We start from the raw sequence: 17,977 nt of genomic DNA on the forward strand, positions 1-17,977 counted from the left end.
TTTTGTATTTTGACATTTAGTGGCAACTGTCCTACAGATGTGCTTCAACAGCTGCTGTCAACTGTGGCCGAGTCTTCAGTGAATAAAGTTCAGTGAAAGTCAGCCTCACTTGTGTAAAACTGGAGAATTTTTAACATCGTGCAGCTCCGTCAGCAGCTATGATAATTAAACATATAACATGTCAGCCTCAGTTCCAAATAGAAACCAATGTGCAACTAAGGTTGGCGTGTTATATGTCTAACTGCAGACTTTGCAGTGTACAAATCATTTACTACAGGCTACCAAACAAGTAATTTACAGTGCTTGAAGTTTATATAGTTTACTGATCTGTTTGATTACAAGAATGAAATTTACTACAAAAACGTTGAGCCCTCAACAGGACGAAGAGTGGTGATATGCAGCAGACGTAAATTTGAAAATCTGGTGCAAAAGGTTAAATTTCAGTGAAATCACACAGCCACTGGACGCAGACAGAGGTGGAGGAGGAAGAGGACACGGCTTCTGCTGTATCGGGCAATTCTTCTACCAGAAATACAGGCACGACCGGCAGGTCGGCAAAGCTCTGACACTGCCGGTGACTAAGACTGTACGCCCGACCACAACACACACCGAGCAGCACCTGCTTCGTCGAAGGTTCGTATCCCCGACAGGCACAGTACTACTGGGTGTAGTACAGCTATTCACAGAGGTCGGGCGTGGACTGTAATTATAGTAAGACTGCAAAACTCTAACATTAATGCGGAAGCCATTTACGCTATTAAAAAATTAGTTCCAATTTTGGCCACCAGCTGCAAATGTGGCACTGTGAATGCAAGAAAGACAGAAATGTTTCCGTATGTAATGGATTAGGAACAGGACACAAGCAGAAAAGGCCAACTATGTGAGAAAGGCATAATGTCGATTTTATTATTACCACTGCTTACACACTTTGTTCAATGCAAACACCGGAGACACCAGTGAGATGCTGTATCCGTAAAATGACACATCGACAGTTGCTCGCAGCAGTTCTGTTGCAATCTGAGCGACATCTTCCTGTGTATTGGATTTCGGATTAGGTAGAGACCAAACACATCCCCGGTAAATGTGTTCTTATAGATATAACCAGAGCCAAAAGTGTCTCAGCTTTAGATCGTGTGACCTTGCAGGTCACACAGCTCTAAAACCTTTGCAGTTCTGTCTATTCAGCAGCTTTGTGTATTCATTGTACCCTGTAGTGTAAAATGAGCCTTCTCATTCCATATAATATTGTCTGGCCACATGTTATCAACTACAATCCGTGTCAGATACCAAAGAGTAAATTCAGAATGTCACTGCGGATAATGAGATTTCAGTTGCTGCACCAGTCTGGATCTTGTATGACTACCAGTGTAATATAGACCACAAAACATTCCGTACGGTTGACCACGGGATGGACAATTCTTGTGGCCTGCATGAGCACTAGCACTACCATAGCACATGCTGCACGGTCATTTACAGCAACAACCACCTCGTCAATAACTTCCACCGGGATAGGATGCCTTCCTCTTCTAGGTGCCACACCAGTGTTTTCAGATTTCATTTTCATTTTCATAACCATCATCTTTAAACCACATAATGACGTAAGGCCTCTCCTCAGACATTTCAGTCGGCGGTACTCTCTTAGCAGAGCGCAGTCATTGCTGCCGTTTCACATAAAAGAGTTTCCCTAACAGCAAATGTGTTCTTTTCGCAATAGCCACAGTGTTCACATACTAGGGCCTCTCAAATGACAGTCGGACGTTGTACTGTCCTACAAACAGAGTGTAGTGCCAGATTTGCACCTGATGGCCACAATTGGAACTAATTTCTCTTCCACATCAATGCATTAGCATATCTACCAAGTTTTACTGCCATACAATAATTAAAACCCACACTGGACCTATGTGAGGAGCTGCACTTAAAATTAGATTTACTTGGTACCTGCTACCACCAATAACGTGTCTAAGTACACAGAGCAAATACCATTCTGCCGAAGCTTTATTTAAGTGGCCATCCAGCCACGGACGGGCAGTCCCAACCACAGAGGTTCACCACAGCAGCCCTCAGTCACAGCCGGAGCCCTCGCCTCCACCAATTTCTGCCTCACTCGGACTGTGCGCTCCGGGAGGTACACGCTCGTCAACTCGGATATCGTCATCTCGCCAATTAAAAATCGACAGTGATGGGTGTCTCACAGAACTTTAAACTGTACCGATTAACTGTCTGCAATGATAGGCACTCGACCAGACTCAGGGAAACTCTCGAGCGTTCTCCTTTTTCTGCCACCCGATTAATCACATTGGAGACTTATTCTTAAGCTAAATTCAAATCGAGAAGATCACTATTTTGTGTGTTATTAGATTTAATTACTTTGTGTATCTGAGGAGACTGTGTTTTTTTTTTTGAGACCTTCCACTTTACGTGTTGCTGGAATAGTGTTTTGTATTATCACCAACTGGGAAACTTGTTATGGTCATGTGGGAATCACTCGAGGTTACCCCAACTTTCGATCAACTGACAGGTTGGTGAACTCGGGCGTACAGACGCAGGTGTCACATTCTCAGTTACATATTGAGACTTTCCATTTTGAGCTATATTTTTTATTGATTTAAGTCTCGTGTGATACATAAAGAAAATGAAACAGCACCACAGTCCAGACAACATCCCTAGAATATAGTGCCGATATCGATAGCAACAGTGACCGAGGACAGCCGAAACTGCGAAAGAACTTCGCAAAGTGGCCACCTCAGTCAGTAGTTTCTCTCTCTTTCTTCTCTCTCTCTCTTCCTTCTCTTTTCTTCCTTACAGCTGCCTGGCTGCAAGGCCCGGAGAAAGTCCTGCAACAAAGTGAATGTAACTTATCACGATCACATCCAAGCTGTCAGGAATGCTAATTATAACAGTAAATCACAATGCACCTCTTGTGTCGGCAGGAAATGTTCTATGTGAATTATAAAAGAGTCATAACATTAAAGCACATGATTCGTGCCAACTTGTCTACATTTTTAACATTTGCTGAGGAGGGTATCAACTTTCATGACCCATTTCCTTACTTGTATGAAGCTGGTATCTGTACAAATACCAATGGTGACCTTGCAGCTCTCGAAGAATGAAATTACAATGAAATGCAGACTTTTAGCTTCTTACAGGTGTTGATAAATATCAACGGGGACAGTTGAAAAATGTGAGCCCCGGCTGGGACTTGCACCCGGGACCTCCCGCTTACAAGGTAGACGCTCTATCCGACTGATTCACTGATGACAGAGTTGATAGTGCGACTGCAGGGACTTATCTCTGACACGCTCCCTGTGAGACCCACAATTTCCAACTTTCTGTCCACACACTACATTTTTAGTGCCCCTGACCACCATACTCATCAGCTAAAGGTCTGGATTTCATTATAATTTCATTTCTGTACTTGGCTACAACAGTTTTCATGCACACTACTACATCACACAGTCGGCGCAGATAAATTTAAATGTTTTATTATGGACTTCACTTATACAGAAACCACATAGGTATATGCAGTCTGGATTAGTTTGACACACACATACAAGCACGCCCACTGTCACACCCGGGTGCACGTACCCGGCCCTCAGTGCCTGGAGACTACAATGGCCACGTATGTGCGCAAGTTGTTTACTCCTGAAGGAGGACTCTGTCAAAAGCTGCAATATGTCTGGCATTCTTTTTTACTGTTCCAGTCTGCAACTTGATGTCTGCTCTAAGGGGTGAGTAGCAAGCTATCCCTTTCCATATTACTGTTAAGACCAAACTACTTTTATTTTCTTCATACTTACAGGATCTGAAGATCAGTGTCCGTATATTAATTCTTAAAATAGCACAACAAAATTATCAAAAATCGCCTCTGAAGATTAGAAGACTTTCGAGGACTCTTAAACTCAAAACATTTGTATCTCATTGGCACAGTTACCAGCAGTTGAATGTGTAACATAAATACCTTATTATTGTAAAATCAGCAGTTCAAATCTTGCTTGGAGCAACTTTTTCTTTACTTTCATTCAAATTCTATATTAACTATCAAATGGAAACAATTAACAAGTACCAAATCAGGTTTTTTTTGTTAAATTACAAATCGCACTAGAATGTGAGTATTTGTAGATGCGGGTGTAGGGACTGGTCCCCGGAGCCACGTACCCGAGACGGCAGAGACACCTCGAACATTATTCTCTCCTGTGCATCCAGCAGAACTCACAAGATCTAGCAAGAACTTACAATGACAGTGGGCGGCATGTCAGTAGTAGTACTGGGCATCCTGTACAGGGGACACGGGAACCGAGCATATTTGGGATACTATATCTGTAACCGCAAAGATCAAGGTGGCATCTTTGACGGAAAGGGCAACTGTGCCAGTGAGACTCGCATCACCTTTCGGTAATCTAAATGATTAATGGAAAGTCTCATATAAGATGTGAAACAAATACTAACAAAGAGATAGAGGGGCTGGCCAGTACTTGCCTCAGCTCAGTACAGCCGATAGATACACATAAAACAGAACTGAAAATTTACATTCCTAGCTTTCAGAACTTTGTTCCTTCATCAGGGAGGAGAGAGGGGGAAGCTTCCCTCTGACAACCATGCCTCCATCCTTGCCACCCTCCCTGTTTACCTTTCCCTGTTGCTTCATAACCTGGGTTGTGAGTAACTGAATCCACTTTCCTTTCTTCCCTTTTTTTCCCCCTCTCTCCTCCCTGATGAAGGAACAAAGTTCTGAAAGCTAGGAATGTAAATTTTCAGTCCTGTTTTATGTGTATCTATCGGCTGTACTGAGCTGAGGTAAGTACTGGCCAGCCCCTCTATCTCTTTGTTAGTATTTGTTTCACCTTTCGGTAAACCTGTCCCGTGTCGAGAGGAGGTAAATACAAGGGTCTATTACTCGTCAGAAGTTTGAACGTACAACGAAATGGCATCCGGAGACGGAAAGAAACACCGAGTGCATTCAATGTGTGTGCCCGGGAACCTAATTTGACTTGTTGAAGAGACTATTCCACTAGCCACCGAAGGAGCAGGACTTAACTAATTCCAGATTGTGATGCACGATCGAATAAACAGCGCCCGTCGTCAGGGCTCGGAGGAGAAGATTAGTGTTTAACGTCCTGTCGACAACGAGGTCGTTCGTGACAGAGCGGGAGCTCCGATTACAGAAGGACAGAGAAGGAAAGTGGCCTCGCCTAAATCAGGATGGCCGAACGCGGGTTCAAACCGTCATCCTCCCAAATGCGAGTTCGGTGCCTAACCGCTACACTACCCTGCGCAGTTGGGGTTCCGAGGTCACACTCTGATCGTTTCAGTGACTGGCAGAGATGGCTGAGAAGACCAGCACTGTTTACAGTGTTTCAGTGAAGCTTACAACTTGCAGCACTGTCCCTCAAACTGATTGTGGCCTGCCAGTTCTCTGTCAAGTGAGGGGACGGAACCACAGACTTCGAAGGCTCTGTGACAAGCTAGGCTGCAACTTCCCGGACTTGTGCCATTGCGTTCAGACATGTAGGGTTCCCGTAAATGGGTAGGGTGCACTACTCGCATAGCTGTGCGAGATGCACACAAGCTGCTTCTTGGTTTTTAGATTAGGCAACTCTCCATCCAGTCCAGATAACGATGGATGCAGAGGACGTGGAAATGGCAGTACAGGATCGAAAGAAATGCCCCAACAGATGATAGTATTAAAATCCTAGAGATTAACTACTGAAGCATTCCCAACGAAGTGCCACAGTAAAAGGGCTCCTGAAAAGCACTGAAGCTCACATAATAGTAGTCACAAAAATATGGTTAAACTTGGACGTTGATAGCAGTCAAATTTTTGGATAAAATTCAACCGTATATTGAAATGATAGGCTAATGATTGATTACTGGGAATCAGAACCACAATCAGAATCACAATCCCCAATCTCACTGTTATCATCGAAGGAGACTAAACTACCTACAACAGATCTCTCTCTCGACGGAAATAAATTAGATCTAATGGCAACAACCAGAACTGACTTCTTCGAGGATGGCTATGTCAAAACTGGTGTCAGTGGCCATGACGTGGCTCTGGTAGGAATTATTATCAAAGTACAAAGGACAACTAAAACAAGCAGAAAGATATATATGTTCAATAAACTAGATAAAAAATCAGTAGCGTTATATCTCAATGAGGAACCTGAAACTTTCAACACAGGACAGGAGCACGTAGAGGAACTATGGCTCGACTTCGAAAGAACAGTTCATGATGGTAGGGATCCTAGATACTAGTCGATAATAAATGTCAAACAAAACAAAGATCTACAGACAGATAAGACATTGAATGAAATGTGTTTGGCTGACAAGATAGCAATGCACGAAACTTTCAATGGCTACTGTAGGAGAATACTGTCAAAAGATCTCTCACAAAAGCCAAAGAAATTCTGGTCATATGTAAAGGCTGTTAGTGGCACCAAAACCAGTGTCAAGACACTCGTGGACAAGACGAACTGAAATTGAGGGTAGTACAGCAAAAGCAGAAATGCTCCACTTCATTTTTAAATGTTTACAAAGGAAAATCTTGGGCTATTGTCCCGATTTAATTCTTGCACCACTGCAAAGATGAGTGATACAGATTGTGTAACACTTTAAATTGCTGAAACTGAACAAAGCTCCAGAGACCAACAGAAACCATATCAGAGTCTAGAGTGAATTTGTGGCCGAGTTAGCCCCTCTGTTAACTACTCGTATAATCTATTGTAGACCCCTCGAACAAAAAACCGTGTCCAGTAGCTGGATGACAGCACATGTCACACCTGACTATAAGAGAAGTAGCGGAAGTGATCGACATAACTGCCATTTAATATCCTTGACATCCATTTCCTGTAGCATCATAGAACATATTCTTAGCTCAAACATAATGAAGTATTTCAAACAGAATGATCTCTTTCCCACCAATCACCAAAGATTCTGAAAACACCGATCACATGAGACCCAACAAGCATTTTTCTCACACGACATCCTGAAAGCCACGTATCCAGTCAGTCAGGTAGATACAGTATTTCGTGACTTCCAAATAGCATTTGACTCTGTACCACATCTACATTTATTATTGACAATACAAATGTATGAGGTGTAGAGTGAAATTTGTGAATTGATTCTGGTATGGAGGACACAGCATGTTATCTCAGGTAGAGTGTCATCTACAGAGAATGAAGTAATTTCAGATGTGATGAAGAAGAACCAAAGGAAGAAGAGGAGGAAGGAAATGATGTCCCTAGAAAAATTAATATGCCTGAAGAAACCATTGCATGCATAACCAATGTCATGCAATTTGCAGCACACACAAATTCTCCCAACTTAATGGAACTATTGTATTGTGCAAAAAACTGCCTAGAAAAAACAATTTTGAACAGGAAATTAAAACAAGTTTCCCTCCTCGATATGTGGCAAAAAAAAAGTGATATGTAAAGCAAATAAACATGGGAATAATATGTATATACGTACAATAATAAACGAATTTAAAAATCGAGTAAAAATATAGGAATGCGTGTAATTTATCAACTAGTGTAATAGTCCAGTGTTCTATTGTCCAATATACAGTAAATGAACATCTACTGTGCTGGAGTGAAGGTACATAAATACAGTATAAGCATAATTAAAAATTATTACTTTACTTTTGTGCAGGATACCTGACAAATTTTATGTAACCCAGTGAGTTGTGTATAGTTCAGAAACTTGTCCAATTTGGAAAATTATTTTAGTCCCAGATTTTGTTTTGAGCATGTTTTACTGTACATTTATCTCAATGTGACAAGATATTCAATGCGTTAATGGAAAAACATTTGTGGCTGCCTACGGAACCCCAATTGTACACAGGCGTGCACCTCTGTATTTGAAGCAAATCAACTGCCATGAATGTCTTTCAAGTTTATTTCAGAGTTTTAGAAGTATTCTATCTTCATAAAACATGTGGGTACTCACCATATAGCAGAGATGCTGTGTGGCAGATACGCACAACAAAAAGACTCTCACAATTAAAGCTTATGGCCATTAAAGCCTTTGTCAACAACACACACACACACACACACACACACACACACACACACACACACACACACACACACACACACACACACACACATGACTGCAGTTTCAGGCATCTGAAACCACACTGCAGTGTTGATGAAGGAACATAGTAGTAACTATATACTAACAACAGCAACCACTGGCTCTGAAATTTAAACTTCCTAATATTCATTGAGAAAGTACATCAAATATTTATCATTAAAATAACCAAAACTGTGTTTCTTAAATACTGAGTATTAACTGCAAAGAAACTGATGGATGATATAGGTCTTCTGTTATTGTAAAGGACACTAAAACCAGAAGAATAAGCTACTTTCATTTAAGAAGTTTCTCTCATTATTGTCCTGAGTGAGTACAGAACAGCTATGGCAAACGAGGCAGCAGCAACTGAAGTTCTACAAATTTGTAGGCTAGTGGGAAAAAAAGGTACACCACCTTTTGCTTACGTCCAATGTTACAAGTATTGTCCAGTGTTTATGCTAGTGACTAAAACAACAGACGACAAAAGGCATGTCCGTAAGTTAAGGGTATTCAAGTGTTTAAAAATTGCAAATGCAATACATTCTAAAAAAAAAAAGGGGGGGGGGGGGAGAAAGAATTCATAGATTACATCAAATACTATTTTTCAACGTAGTCAGCTTCAATCTCAACACTTTTTTCAATCCAAAGATGAGCTTTCTGATGCATTTCTCAAAAGTCTTCAGGCACCTGTTTGGCACATCGTTTGATGGCACTGTAGCCCTCGTGATCGACAAAAAACCTTTTTCTACTCGTAAACATCTTCTGAGAGGTGAAGATGAAAACTTGGATGTGTCAGATGAGCAGATGACTGTGAGTGGGATGGTTCACAAAGTCCCAACCAAATTAATTCAAGAGTTGCTTTGTGCTTTGGCTATGTAGGAACAAGCACACTTCCTTTTGTTAACCTTCCCCTTCTTTTGTTCTGTGCCAACCATACACACATTTTCATAGTTTTCACAGCATCACATGGCTTTAATTGTTTCCCCCTGGGGCCAAAACTCCACGAGAAGAGTTCCTTTACAGTATCAAGAGACAGACGCCATGTTTTTGAATTTTTTCACTGACAGCAATGTCGCAACTGCACGGACTATTTTTCCTTATCGAGAGTGTGGTGGGGAACCTACATTCTGTTGCCAGTCACAATAGAGTGAAGGAAGCGTTCACCTCCCAGTTCGAGTGCTCGAGAAATTTCCGTGAACCGTCAACTGTTGTCATCTGTGAGCTGTCGTGGTACCCACATACCTCACAATTTTTGAAAAAACAGTGTTTCAGTAATAATTTCATGCATAAGAGATATGGAGATTTCTGAAAACGTGTTCATTTTATCCAAAGTCCATCGACAGTTGTCAGGTATCATTTCTTTGATCTAATCTCGGTTCTCCACCTCGTCAGAAACAATTGAGGAATGCTCAATCGTCTGTTTGTCACTAACATTCATTCTTTCAATTCTAAAAGCACAATAGCACTTGAACATATTAGTACGGTTCACCCCACCATCCCCATGAATGGTTCTCATTTCCTTAAAAAATCTGCAACATCTGATTTCCCCTTTGTGAGAAAAAATCCCATTACACTCCTCAGCTCGCAGCTGGTGAGATTCGAAATAGACACACACTCATTTCAGCACGGAAGTTCAACAAGAGTTTTCAGCTGACTGAAACATATGAGCATGCTTTCTACTAGCAACACCTTGTCGTCGAATGCAGTGCTTCAAACTTCACCGGGAGGGGGAATACACCTTCCCTCTAAAAGTGTCAGAGGCTCAGCGCTCTTTCTTTCTGGATATGCCTCATACTTTTTTACTGTTGACTAATTTACAGTGAGTATTTCTCACTGCAAACAAAAGAAGACAACTAGTAGCGGAGAAACCGCACAGCAAAAGATGCCGGCTTTACAGCTGAAACAATGACGAGCTCGCATGACGGCAGGGGATAATGCTGTGTTTAACCACGGTCGCGTCTGATGCAGCTTCCTCACCTTTTTTACTGGCTGACGGGCTCGATCTTCTCCCCTCCGCGGATCTGTCCCCAGCCAATCAACCTGAGGCAAACAAAACATACAGTATAGCTCTGCACACACCAAAACCACACACAATACACTCAATACCTGGTGATTTATCGTGGTATTCGACACATACTTGCAAGTGCTCTGGATATAAAAACAGCTACCCAAAATATTAAGTGTTACATTATATACAATTATAAGGTACAGCATTTTCAAAAATGAGGAACACACTTCGTACACTGTGTCCTGAGATGACATGTTTCAACAGTCTTACACAGCCATCACCAGATCTAAGCGGCGAACTTGGAGATAATGAGAGTGGGGTGTGGGGGAAGGAGTCACAATTAATTCCACCTAGTTTATAAAATACAAACAACAGAAAATGCAGGATGGAATAGTGACAATCTATGAAAAGGATAGTTGCTACTCACTACATAGCAGAGATGCCGAACCACAGATAGCCTCACTGAAAAGACTGTCAAACAAAGCTTTCGGCCAAAGCGCAAATGCAACTCGTGTGTGTGTGTGTGTGTGTGTGTGTGTGTGTGTGTGTGTGTTAATGAAAGCCTGTTTGGCCGAAAGCTTTCTTTAACAGACTTTTCATTGTGACTATCTGCAACTCAGCATCTCTGCTACATGGTGAGTAGCAATTATCCTTTTCATAATACTGCCATACAAAATGCTTAGTTTCAGATACCTTATGGAACTTGTTACAACAAGTATCATGTCACATTATATGAAGTCAGAGCACAAAAGGCACTCCAACATATACGTATCTTAATGAAACACACACATAGTTGATAAAATGTACAATTGATGATAATCATAGCATATTGAAAAACATACAAATTTACAGAAATTAAAAAGAGATACCCGGAACACCCTCTTAATGAGCAACTAAGTCAGCTCACCACATTTTTTAGCATTTTTGATGGTGTATTACAAGTTCATGTAAGGCAATGGAAGAGGTGGCAGGTTAATAAGTTGCTTGGTTTATACGCGAAGTGTGAATATACACACACATAGGTGCTTGTAATGGAACAACCCCTTTTATGAGTGATACCATGTCACTAGCCCAAACCAACCTAACCCCAAGTAAATGTCTCACTGTATAACAAATAAATACTTTGCATCACAGCGTGTAACTGGTATCTCACATGACAGTCAGTTATCATTTGATCATCTAGTACATTAATCTGAGCTTTACCATCATCATATCACCATGAGGGACTGCAGGTTTTACAGATTCAGCCTCAACCCTTAGCCATAATACTAAATATCGACCTCGGACTCAGTACAGTTATTTGATTTCCATCATTGCTATTTTCTGAAATGCCTCCATTTATATCAGTTTCTGATGCACAGCTTGGACTGCAGACACCCTTCGTGCACCATCAGGTCCTGTTCACCATATTCACTGTTACGACCCATCCATACCTATACTTTATTGTAGCTGTCCACATTACTATTTATAGTACACATTTCGATTTGACTCTGTAAGAGACAGCTTGTACTCAATAGGGCTTGCTTCTGAATTAGATGACTGCTGAAGTAGGTTCAGCCCCATGTGATTGTAGCATACGCTAACCTTCTTCACGAGTGTCACCTTGCAGAACACCTGCAGGTCTGGCCAGCTTAGCATTCATGTTCTCACCTGTGTGGTTCTCTCTTCATTTGCTTTGTTGCTTTAGCTGCTTTGTTAATTAAGGGTATAGGTTATATTTTAAATTTTTTTTTATGTATGACTATAGATTTTATATGAAGAGTAAGCCTGGATTAAATTTAAACACATGGCCAACTGGCATTCCTAATCATTATATTGGGCATTCTGAAAAATCCATCTCTCTTTCTGGTGCGTGCTATTCATTGCTTGTAACCTCAGCACATAATTGTGTACTATTTATGATATCCAGCAGCATGGAGGTAAGTTTGTAGTGAATCTACCATATCTATGTTAACACTCTGCCCATAGGACAGTGCACTGCGAGAAGCTTGGGAGAGTTATGCCCGATGCTGATATGCACAGATGGTATGAGGTGGTTATCAACTGTGCATTTGTGTGTGTGTGTGTGTGTGTGTGTGTGTGTGTGTGTGTGTGTGTCTTTTTGTCCCCCCCTCCCCCCAAGATCTGTATATGTGTGGAGTGCCTTTTGTGTTCTGACTGCAAGTAAGACAATGTGGCACTTATATACAAGTCCCATGTGGAAAGTGGAATATTGTATTTTATATAACAGGTGAAATTAACTGTAATCTCCCCCTCCCCTCCCCTCCCCCCTTATTATCTTCATGTTCTGTCATCTCGGAACAACAAAAGTATTGATACTGTAAACACAGCATATTAAGCGTGTTCTCTATTTCCAATCACAGAGATTGCCCCACAGCAAAACATGTGCACCTTACAATATAATACCTTCATCGAATGCTTATGAAGGCAACAAATTAATAGGCTGGCTATTAGTCTAATCTATGAGGCGTCATCACAATGTGAGACAAGAACATTGTGTGCCCATGAAACGGGAAACAAACAATGTTGATGTATGGCACATACAGTATTGAATCTGATTAGATGTTGACTTATCATAATCCACATTATTATTATCATCATCAGACATCAGTAAGCAGTGTTAGTTACTATTACTGCTGTTGTAGCCTTTATTCCAAACACTGGTTTGATGTCGCTCTGCTTTTGCCTCTTTTTCAGCTTCCCCCACCCAAAAAGAATTTCTCTCTTTATCCCCTACCTTCCTCCTCTGTTGCCAAACTGGTGATTCCTCCAATGCCTCAGGATGTGTCCCATAAATGATCCCTTCCTTTAGCCAGGTTGTGCCACAAATAACATTTTCCTCATCTTATTCAGTATCTCCTCATTAGTTATTCAATCTGGCCATCTAATCTTCTTCACATTTCTGTAGTACCACATCAAGAGTGTGTCTTCTAATCTTGATACTGTTTGTTGTCCACGTCTCACTTTCCAGGCAAATACCTTCAGAAAATATACAGTAATGGCGAAATTTATATCCAATATCGACGAACTTCTTTTCTGCAGAAAAGCTGTTTGTCATTTCCTGCCTACATTTTACATCCTTTTTACTACTGTTAATGTCAGTTATCCTGCTGTAGAAACAGCAGAACAACTCCTCCTCCTCCTCCCACCCCCGCCCCCACCACCACCACCACCACCACCACCACCACCACCACCTTCGGTATCTCATTTCGTAGCTTAATATCCTCACCATCACGCAACACACGTAAGATTCCCGAGGCGGTCTAGCAATCTTTTTTCAGTAGTTGCAGGGGCAATAATCTGTGTGACTGACTTCTCTGGCTTTGTAATATTAGCTGACACAGTCTTGCTGTGCTGGTACAGCAAACAGCAGAATCTGACAGGGAACTGCAGCCTCTAGTTACCCATGTTTTACCTTTTGTCCGTTCAGTCTTAGAGGATGCAACTTTACACTCGATCTGAACTGCAACTATTTCAGAATTTTATTAAATCTAAAAATTTCTTTAAGCTTTTCATTGGAATAGCTTACAATGTGAAATTCTGAACATGTCACAATAGTTAAAGCTAAAGCATGCTAATACTTATAATTAATCAAATTGTAAAGTTATTATAATGAGAACTGTTTTTCCTATGATACGAATGGGCATATCGCTTCTAAATCCACCCAACTATTACTTTCTTAATCATATAATGTTACTTTAAAACTACTCAATGTAGGTACACAGGGTGAGGCAGCTAAGACAGGAAACCCCAAATATATCCAGAATGAATAAATATATTGAGGTGCAGTTTTACCAAGTTGTTGCGAGCAATACAGCCAACTTCCTGGCACTCACAAGTAATTTTTATCATGTATGGTTCCAACTGTTTTTTCCTGATGGAACTATATATAGTTTTTTCTAAGAAGTTTCTAAGAGTTCTTAAACGACAAAACATGAGAGACTCTTTCAAATAATATCGAGATATCAGCGCTGCAAACCACAGTTCAACCATCAGGAAAAGAAGTTCCACTAACATCTGCCCTATCTCAACAAATGTAAACCGACGCAGAACTCTGGTACGGTTTGTGTGTTTATAATCACAGCAGTCATACTGAGTGCTCAAAAATGTTGACCTCGGGCATTTTTACGTGCTACAAAGTTATTCTGGAGAAACAGTACTGCACGCTGAATTTCATCTGGGGTGAAAAGCAGCATACGCCTGTGCTATACGGCACTTCATGCCTTTGTGGACCGTCAGTGTTTCCTAACAGACCACTTGTTTTAATTTTGGCACAGATAAAAGTATAAAAGTGTTAAGTTTGGTGAGTGTGCAGACCAGTTTAAATTTTCTGAACAACCATTGCTCTCTCTAGAGGATCTGTCACTACCTGTACAAAGTGCGAGGGACGTCCACTGTGCTGATGCCACACTGACTCCCTTGTACCAAGTAGGATGTCTTCCAATAAATGCAGCAGCAGCAGTATGTACCGGGAACTCTAGACACTCAAGTTTATTTAGATTTCCATTAATAAAACAGAAGAACACACACCAAATGTTGTCAGACCAAGAGAACTATTTTTATCCACTTCTCCGAGTCCACGGGCGTTTTCAGCCGACGTTTAGTGCTTATAGCAAACACTGACTTGCCATTGCTTTGTAAATGATGCTTCTTTAAACAAAATTTGGCACAGATATGTCACATCACTTTGCATTTTTTGTAGACAACATTCAAAGAAATGTAACCAATTTTGGAAGTCACTGCCACAAAGATGTCGATGCAGCAAAATGCGAAGAGGTTTAAATGTGACGGGATGTAGTGTTCCGAGAACACATGTTCGGTTGATTCTTCTAGTACTTCTGAGATGCTTCTTGGTGACATCTTCATTGTGTGTTAGTTTCATTTCTTTAACCAGCTGCTCTCTCTTTTTCTTTGGCATATTACTCTCCACACTTCCACTTTCTAGAAAATTTCTTTTTATAATGTCTACAAGAACACAACAAGTGCCTGGCACAATCTGGATACTCTTTAGCCTACGACTGCACCACTGCTCTAGTAGTTTGGCAACATCTGCCATGAACAATATTTCTCTTTCTGACTGTCATATGCTTTGTGAATGTCTCAAAAGGTTTACGAGCAAGTTATCTAATTGCTACAACACCAGAAGATAAACCGATGGGCTTCAAACACAAAGGTAAAAATGAGAACATACCCGAGTTATGTGTTTGCTTACATTTGGTATAACAGACCAAATGTTTTGTGGAACCTCTTTTCCTGACAGCGGTACAGTGGCTCGTGGCGCTGTTATCACGGTATTACTCGATCGAGACTTGTACGTGTTACACCATTGGAGTTTCCTTAGAAGCTTCTTTCAACCACCACAGAAAAAACTATATAGTTCCCTTTTGGAAAAAAATGAAATCGGTGTCATAAATTGGTGACTAAAAACATACTGTCCTCTATAACTCCGTGAAACTGCACCTTGATATTTCTATTTGTTCTGGTTGTATTTGGGGAGCCTGTCTTAGCTGCCTTGCCCTGTATATTTTTTCTGTACCTATACCGCACATGTGTAAATTTTGTTTTTCGTGCCCTGTTATCTAAAATATTTATGTACATCCATTATACGGTATACTAACAATGGCCGTTTCAGATATAATTGAAAATGGCCAAGGGCGAAGGCTGAAACTAGATGTAGACTTAAATGAAGTAGGTATTAAGGAATCGTCTATCTGGTAATGGATGGAAGTGTCTGGGATAGGAATAGTAGAGGGAGACCCAGACTTAACTTCAGAAAGCAAGTTTACAGTTCTAAGTTGCAGCAGTTATGCCAAGATGAAGACGCACAGACTAGCATGGAGAGCTGTGTCAAAACTACCTTTGGACTCTAAGATAAAAATATCGAGATCACCATCCACAAGTACATAGACGTAGAACCCCACAAGCCACTGTACAGATAGTGGCTTTATACGAGTGGTGTTCAGTAAGTAATGCAACAGTTTTGGTTGACCAATTTCAGTTGAAAAAATGTGGAATTTGTTGTGGGCCACCGTGGACCATTCCCGTTTCGTCCCTACAGTTTCGCGAAGTTCCGACAGGTGGCAGTACTACACGCACCCTTCAAATTGGAGTCTGTAACGGACGTGCATTCCAACCAGAGCTGTCACCGAGTTTCTTTTAGCGGAAGACCAGAGTGTCGCAGATATTCGGAGGAACTCGCAGAACGTCTACAGAGGCCCGGTAGTGTACGAAAGCACAGCGAGTCACTGCGTGAAGCGTCCGTCACTATCACGATGAGGTGGTGGAAACCTGTCCGCTCTCCCGCCTGCCAAACGCAGGTGTTACTCCTGTAACGTCGGAACGTTCGCACACTCGTTCGAGGTGACAGACGGCTCGCAACCGCACACTTCGCTGCTCGACCGGACATCCCTTTTGGCAGTGCTGACACACTTGTCCACCAGTTGGGGGTAGTCAAAACCTGTGTGCCCACTGGATTCCCCGTCAAGTAACAGAGGAACATAAAGAGCAACGAAGGACCACCTTTGCAGAATTGTCTGCATTTTACGAGGCCAATTGTGACACTTTTATGTCTTACATTGCGACGGGTGACAATCGTGGGTTTGTCACTTCAAACTGGAAATAAAACAGAAATCTGTGGAGTGGTACTGCACCACCTCTCCCCTGACGAATAAGTTCGAAGCCCTACGCTCAGCCGGTAAAGTTGTGGCAACAATCTCCCGGGACTGTGAAGGCATTGTTCTGTTCGATGTACTCCCTCGTTGTGTAACGATCAACTCTGAAGTGTATCATGCTACCCTCGGGAAATTAAAGAAACGCCTTCAGCGTGTTCGCCGCCAAAACGACGCAGGCGAGCTTCTCCTCCTCCGTGACAGTGCGAGGCCTCACGAGACTGTGCACCCCGAAGGGCTCACAAAATTTCATCGGACTGTTCTCCTCGTCTGCCGTACGGCCCAGATCTCGCACTTTCTGCCTTCCACCTGTCCGATACAAAAAGGATGCACTTTACGGGTAGCAGTACGTGGACGATGGAGAGGTTACTGATAAAGCAGGAAGACGGGTCTGACGTCTACCAGTGAAGTGGTACAGTTGCGGACACACTGGCTCTCCAATTAATGTGGCACAGGACCATCGCACTGAACGGAGATTCTGTCAAAAATAGGTTTTGTGGCCAAAAGGATGGAGAATAATGTGCTGCATTGGAATCCTAAATAAAGCCAATCTGCTGTCAGAAAGGAATGTGTTGCATTACTTATTGAATGACCCTCATACCAACCTTAGAAATTTCTGACTTCCTCCACTTGTGAATCGAGGGTGGACAACTCGAGCTCTCTATTCCTCGGTACACACCCTAGTTTCCTTTTACTTAAGGGGAGCCGGAATGATGAAAATGACAAAATTAATGTTTTTTTTTTCCATTATAAAATTATTTAGAGTTTTTTGAACAAAACAAATCAAATTTCATCCTTCTAAGTATGTTTTTTATCGCTGACGCGCCGCGTGAATGGTTGTAGCGACTCGGTGTGTCACCTCTGACGGCGCCACTCGCTGGACGCAAGCGGGATATCTTTGCGGAATTAGACAGTGTTTTGTTTTCCAATGTTGTACGGTTTTTATCTCAGTGACGAGAGACTGTTCGTATCGGTAAACATAAACGCTATACCGTGCGTGTTGACTTGTGGAGTTTGTTATCGGTTGTTAGTTGTTCAATTTTGCATATTTGACGAATATTGCTCGTACCTGTTTTACGTATTTGGTTTGCAGATATCAACATGCCCCATTTCAACAATCGAGTGATTAAGAAATGGCACAACGAGTGGAAGAAGAAATCTTTTGTCGTTTCGAAGGGAGATGCTGCTCAGGCTGCTTCACCGACTACTCCAAATGAATGTGATAGAACTC

General features: G+C 41.7%; 1 protein-coding gene across 1 annotated transcript in view; it reads right to left on the reverse strand.

Moving 5' to 3' along the window:
- Window positions 1–2,581: 2,581 nt before the first annotated feature.
- LOC126426936 (eukaryotic translation initiation factor 2 subunit 3) overlaps window positions 2,582–17,977 on the reverse strand; it is a 100,858-nt gene continuing 85,462 nt past the window's right edge. Inside the window, exons 11-12 of the mRNA XM_050089041.1 lie at window positions 10,048–10,110; window positions 2,582–2,834 (exon numbers count right to left, since the gene is read on the reverse strand). Coding sequence (XP_049944998.1) covers window positions 10,053–10,110 — 58 coding nt within the window. The 3' untranslated portion in view covers window positions 2,582–2,834; window positions 10,048–10,052. The remainder of the gene's footprint in view (window positions 2,835–10,047; window positions 10,111–17,977) is intronic.

The sequence above is a fragment of the Schistocerca serialis genome, chromosome 11 (genome assembly GCF_023864345.2).
Source record: "Schistocerca serialis cubense isolate TAMUIC-IGC-003099 chromosome 11, iqSchSeri2.2, whole genome shotgun sequence".
Classification (NCBI taxonomy): Eukaryota; Metazoa; Arthropoda; class Insecta; order Orthoptera; family Acrididae; genus Schistocerca; species Schistocerca serialis.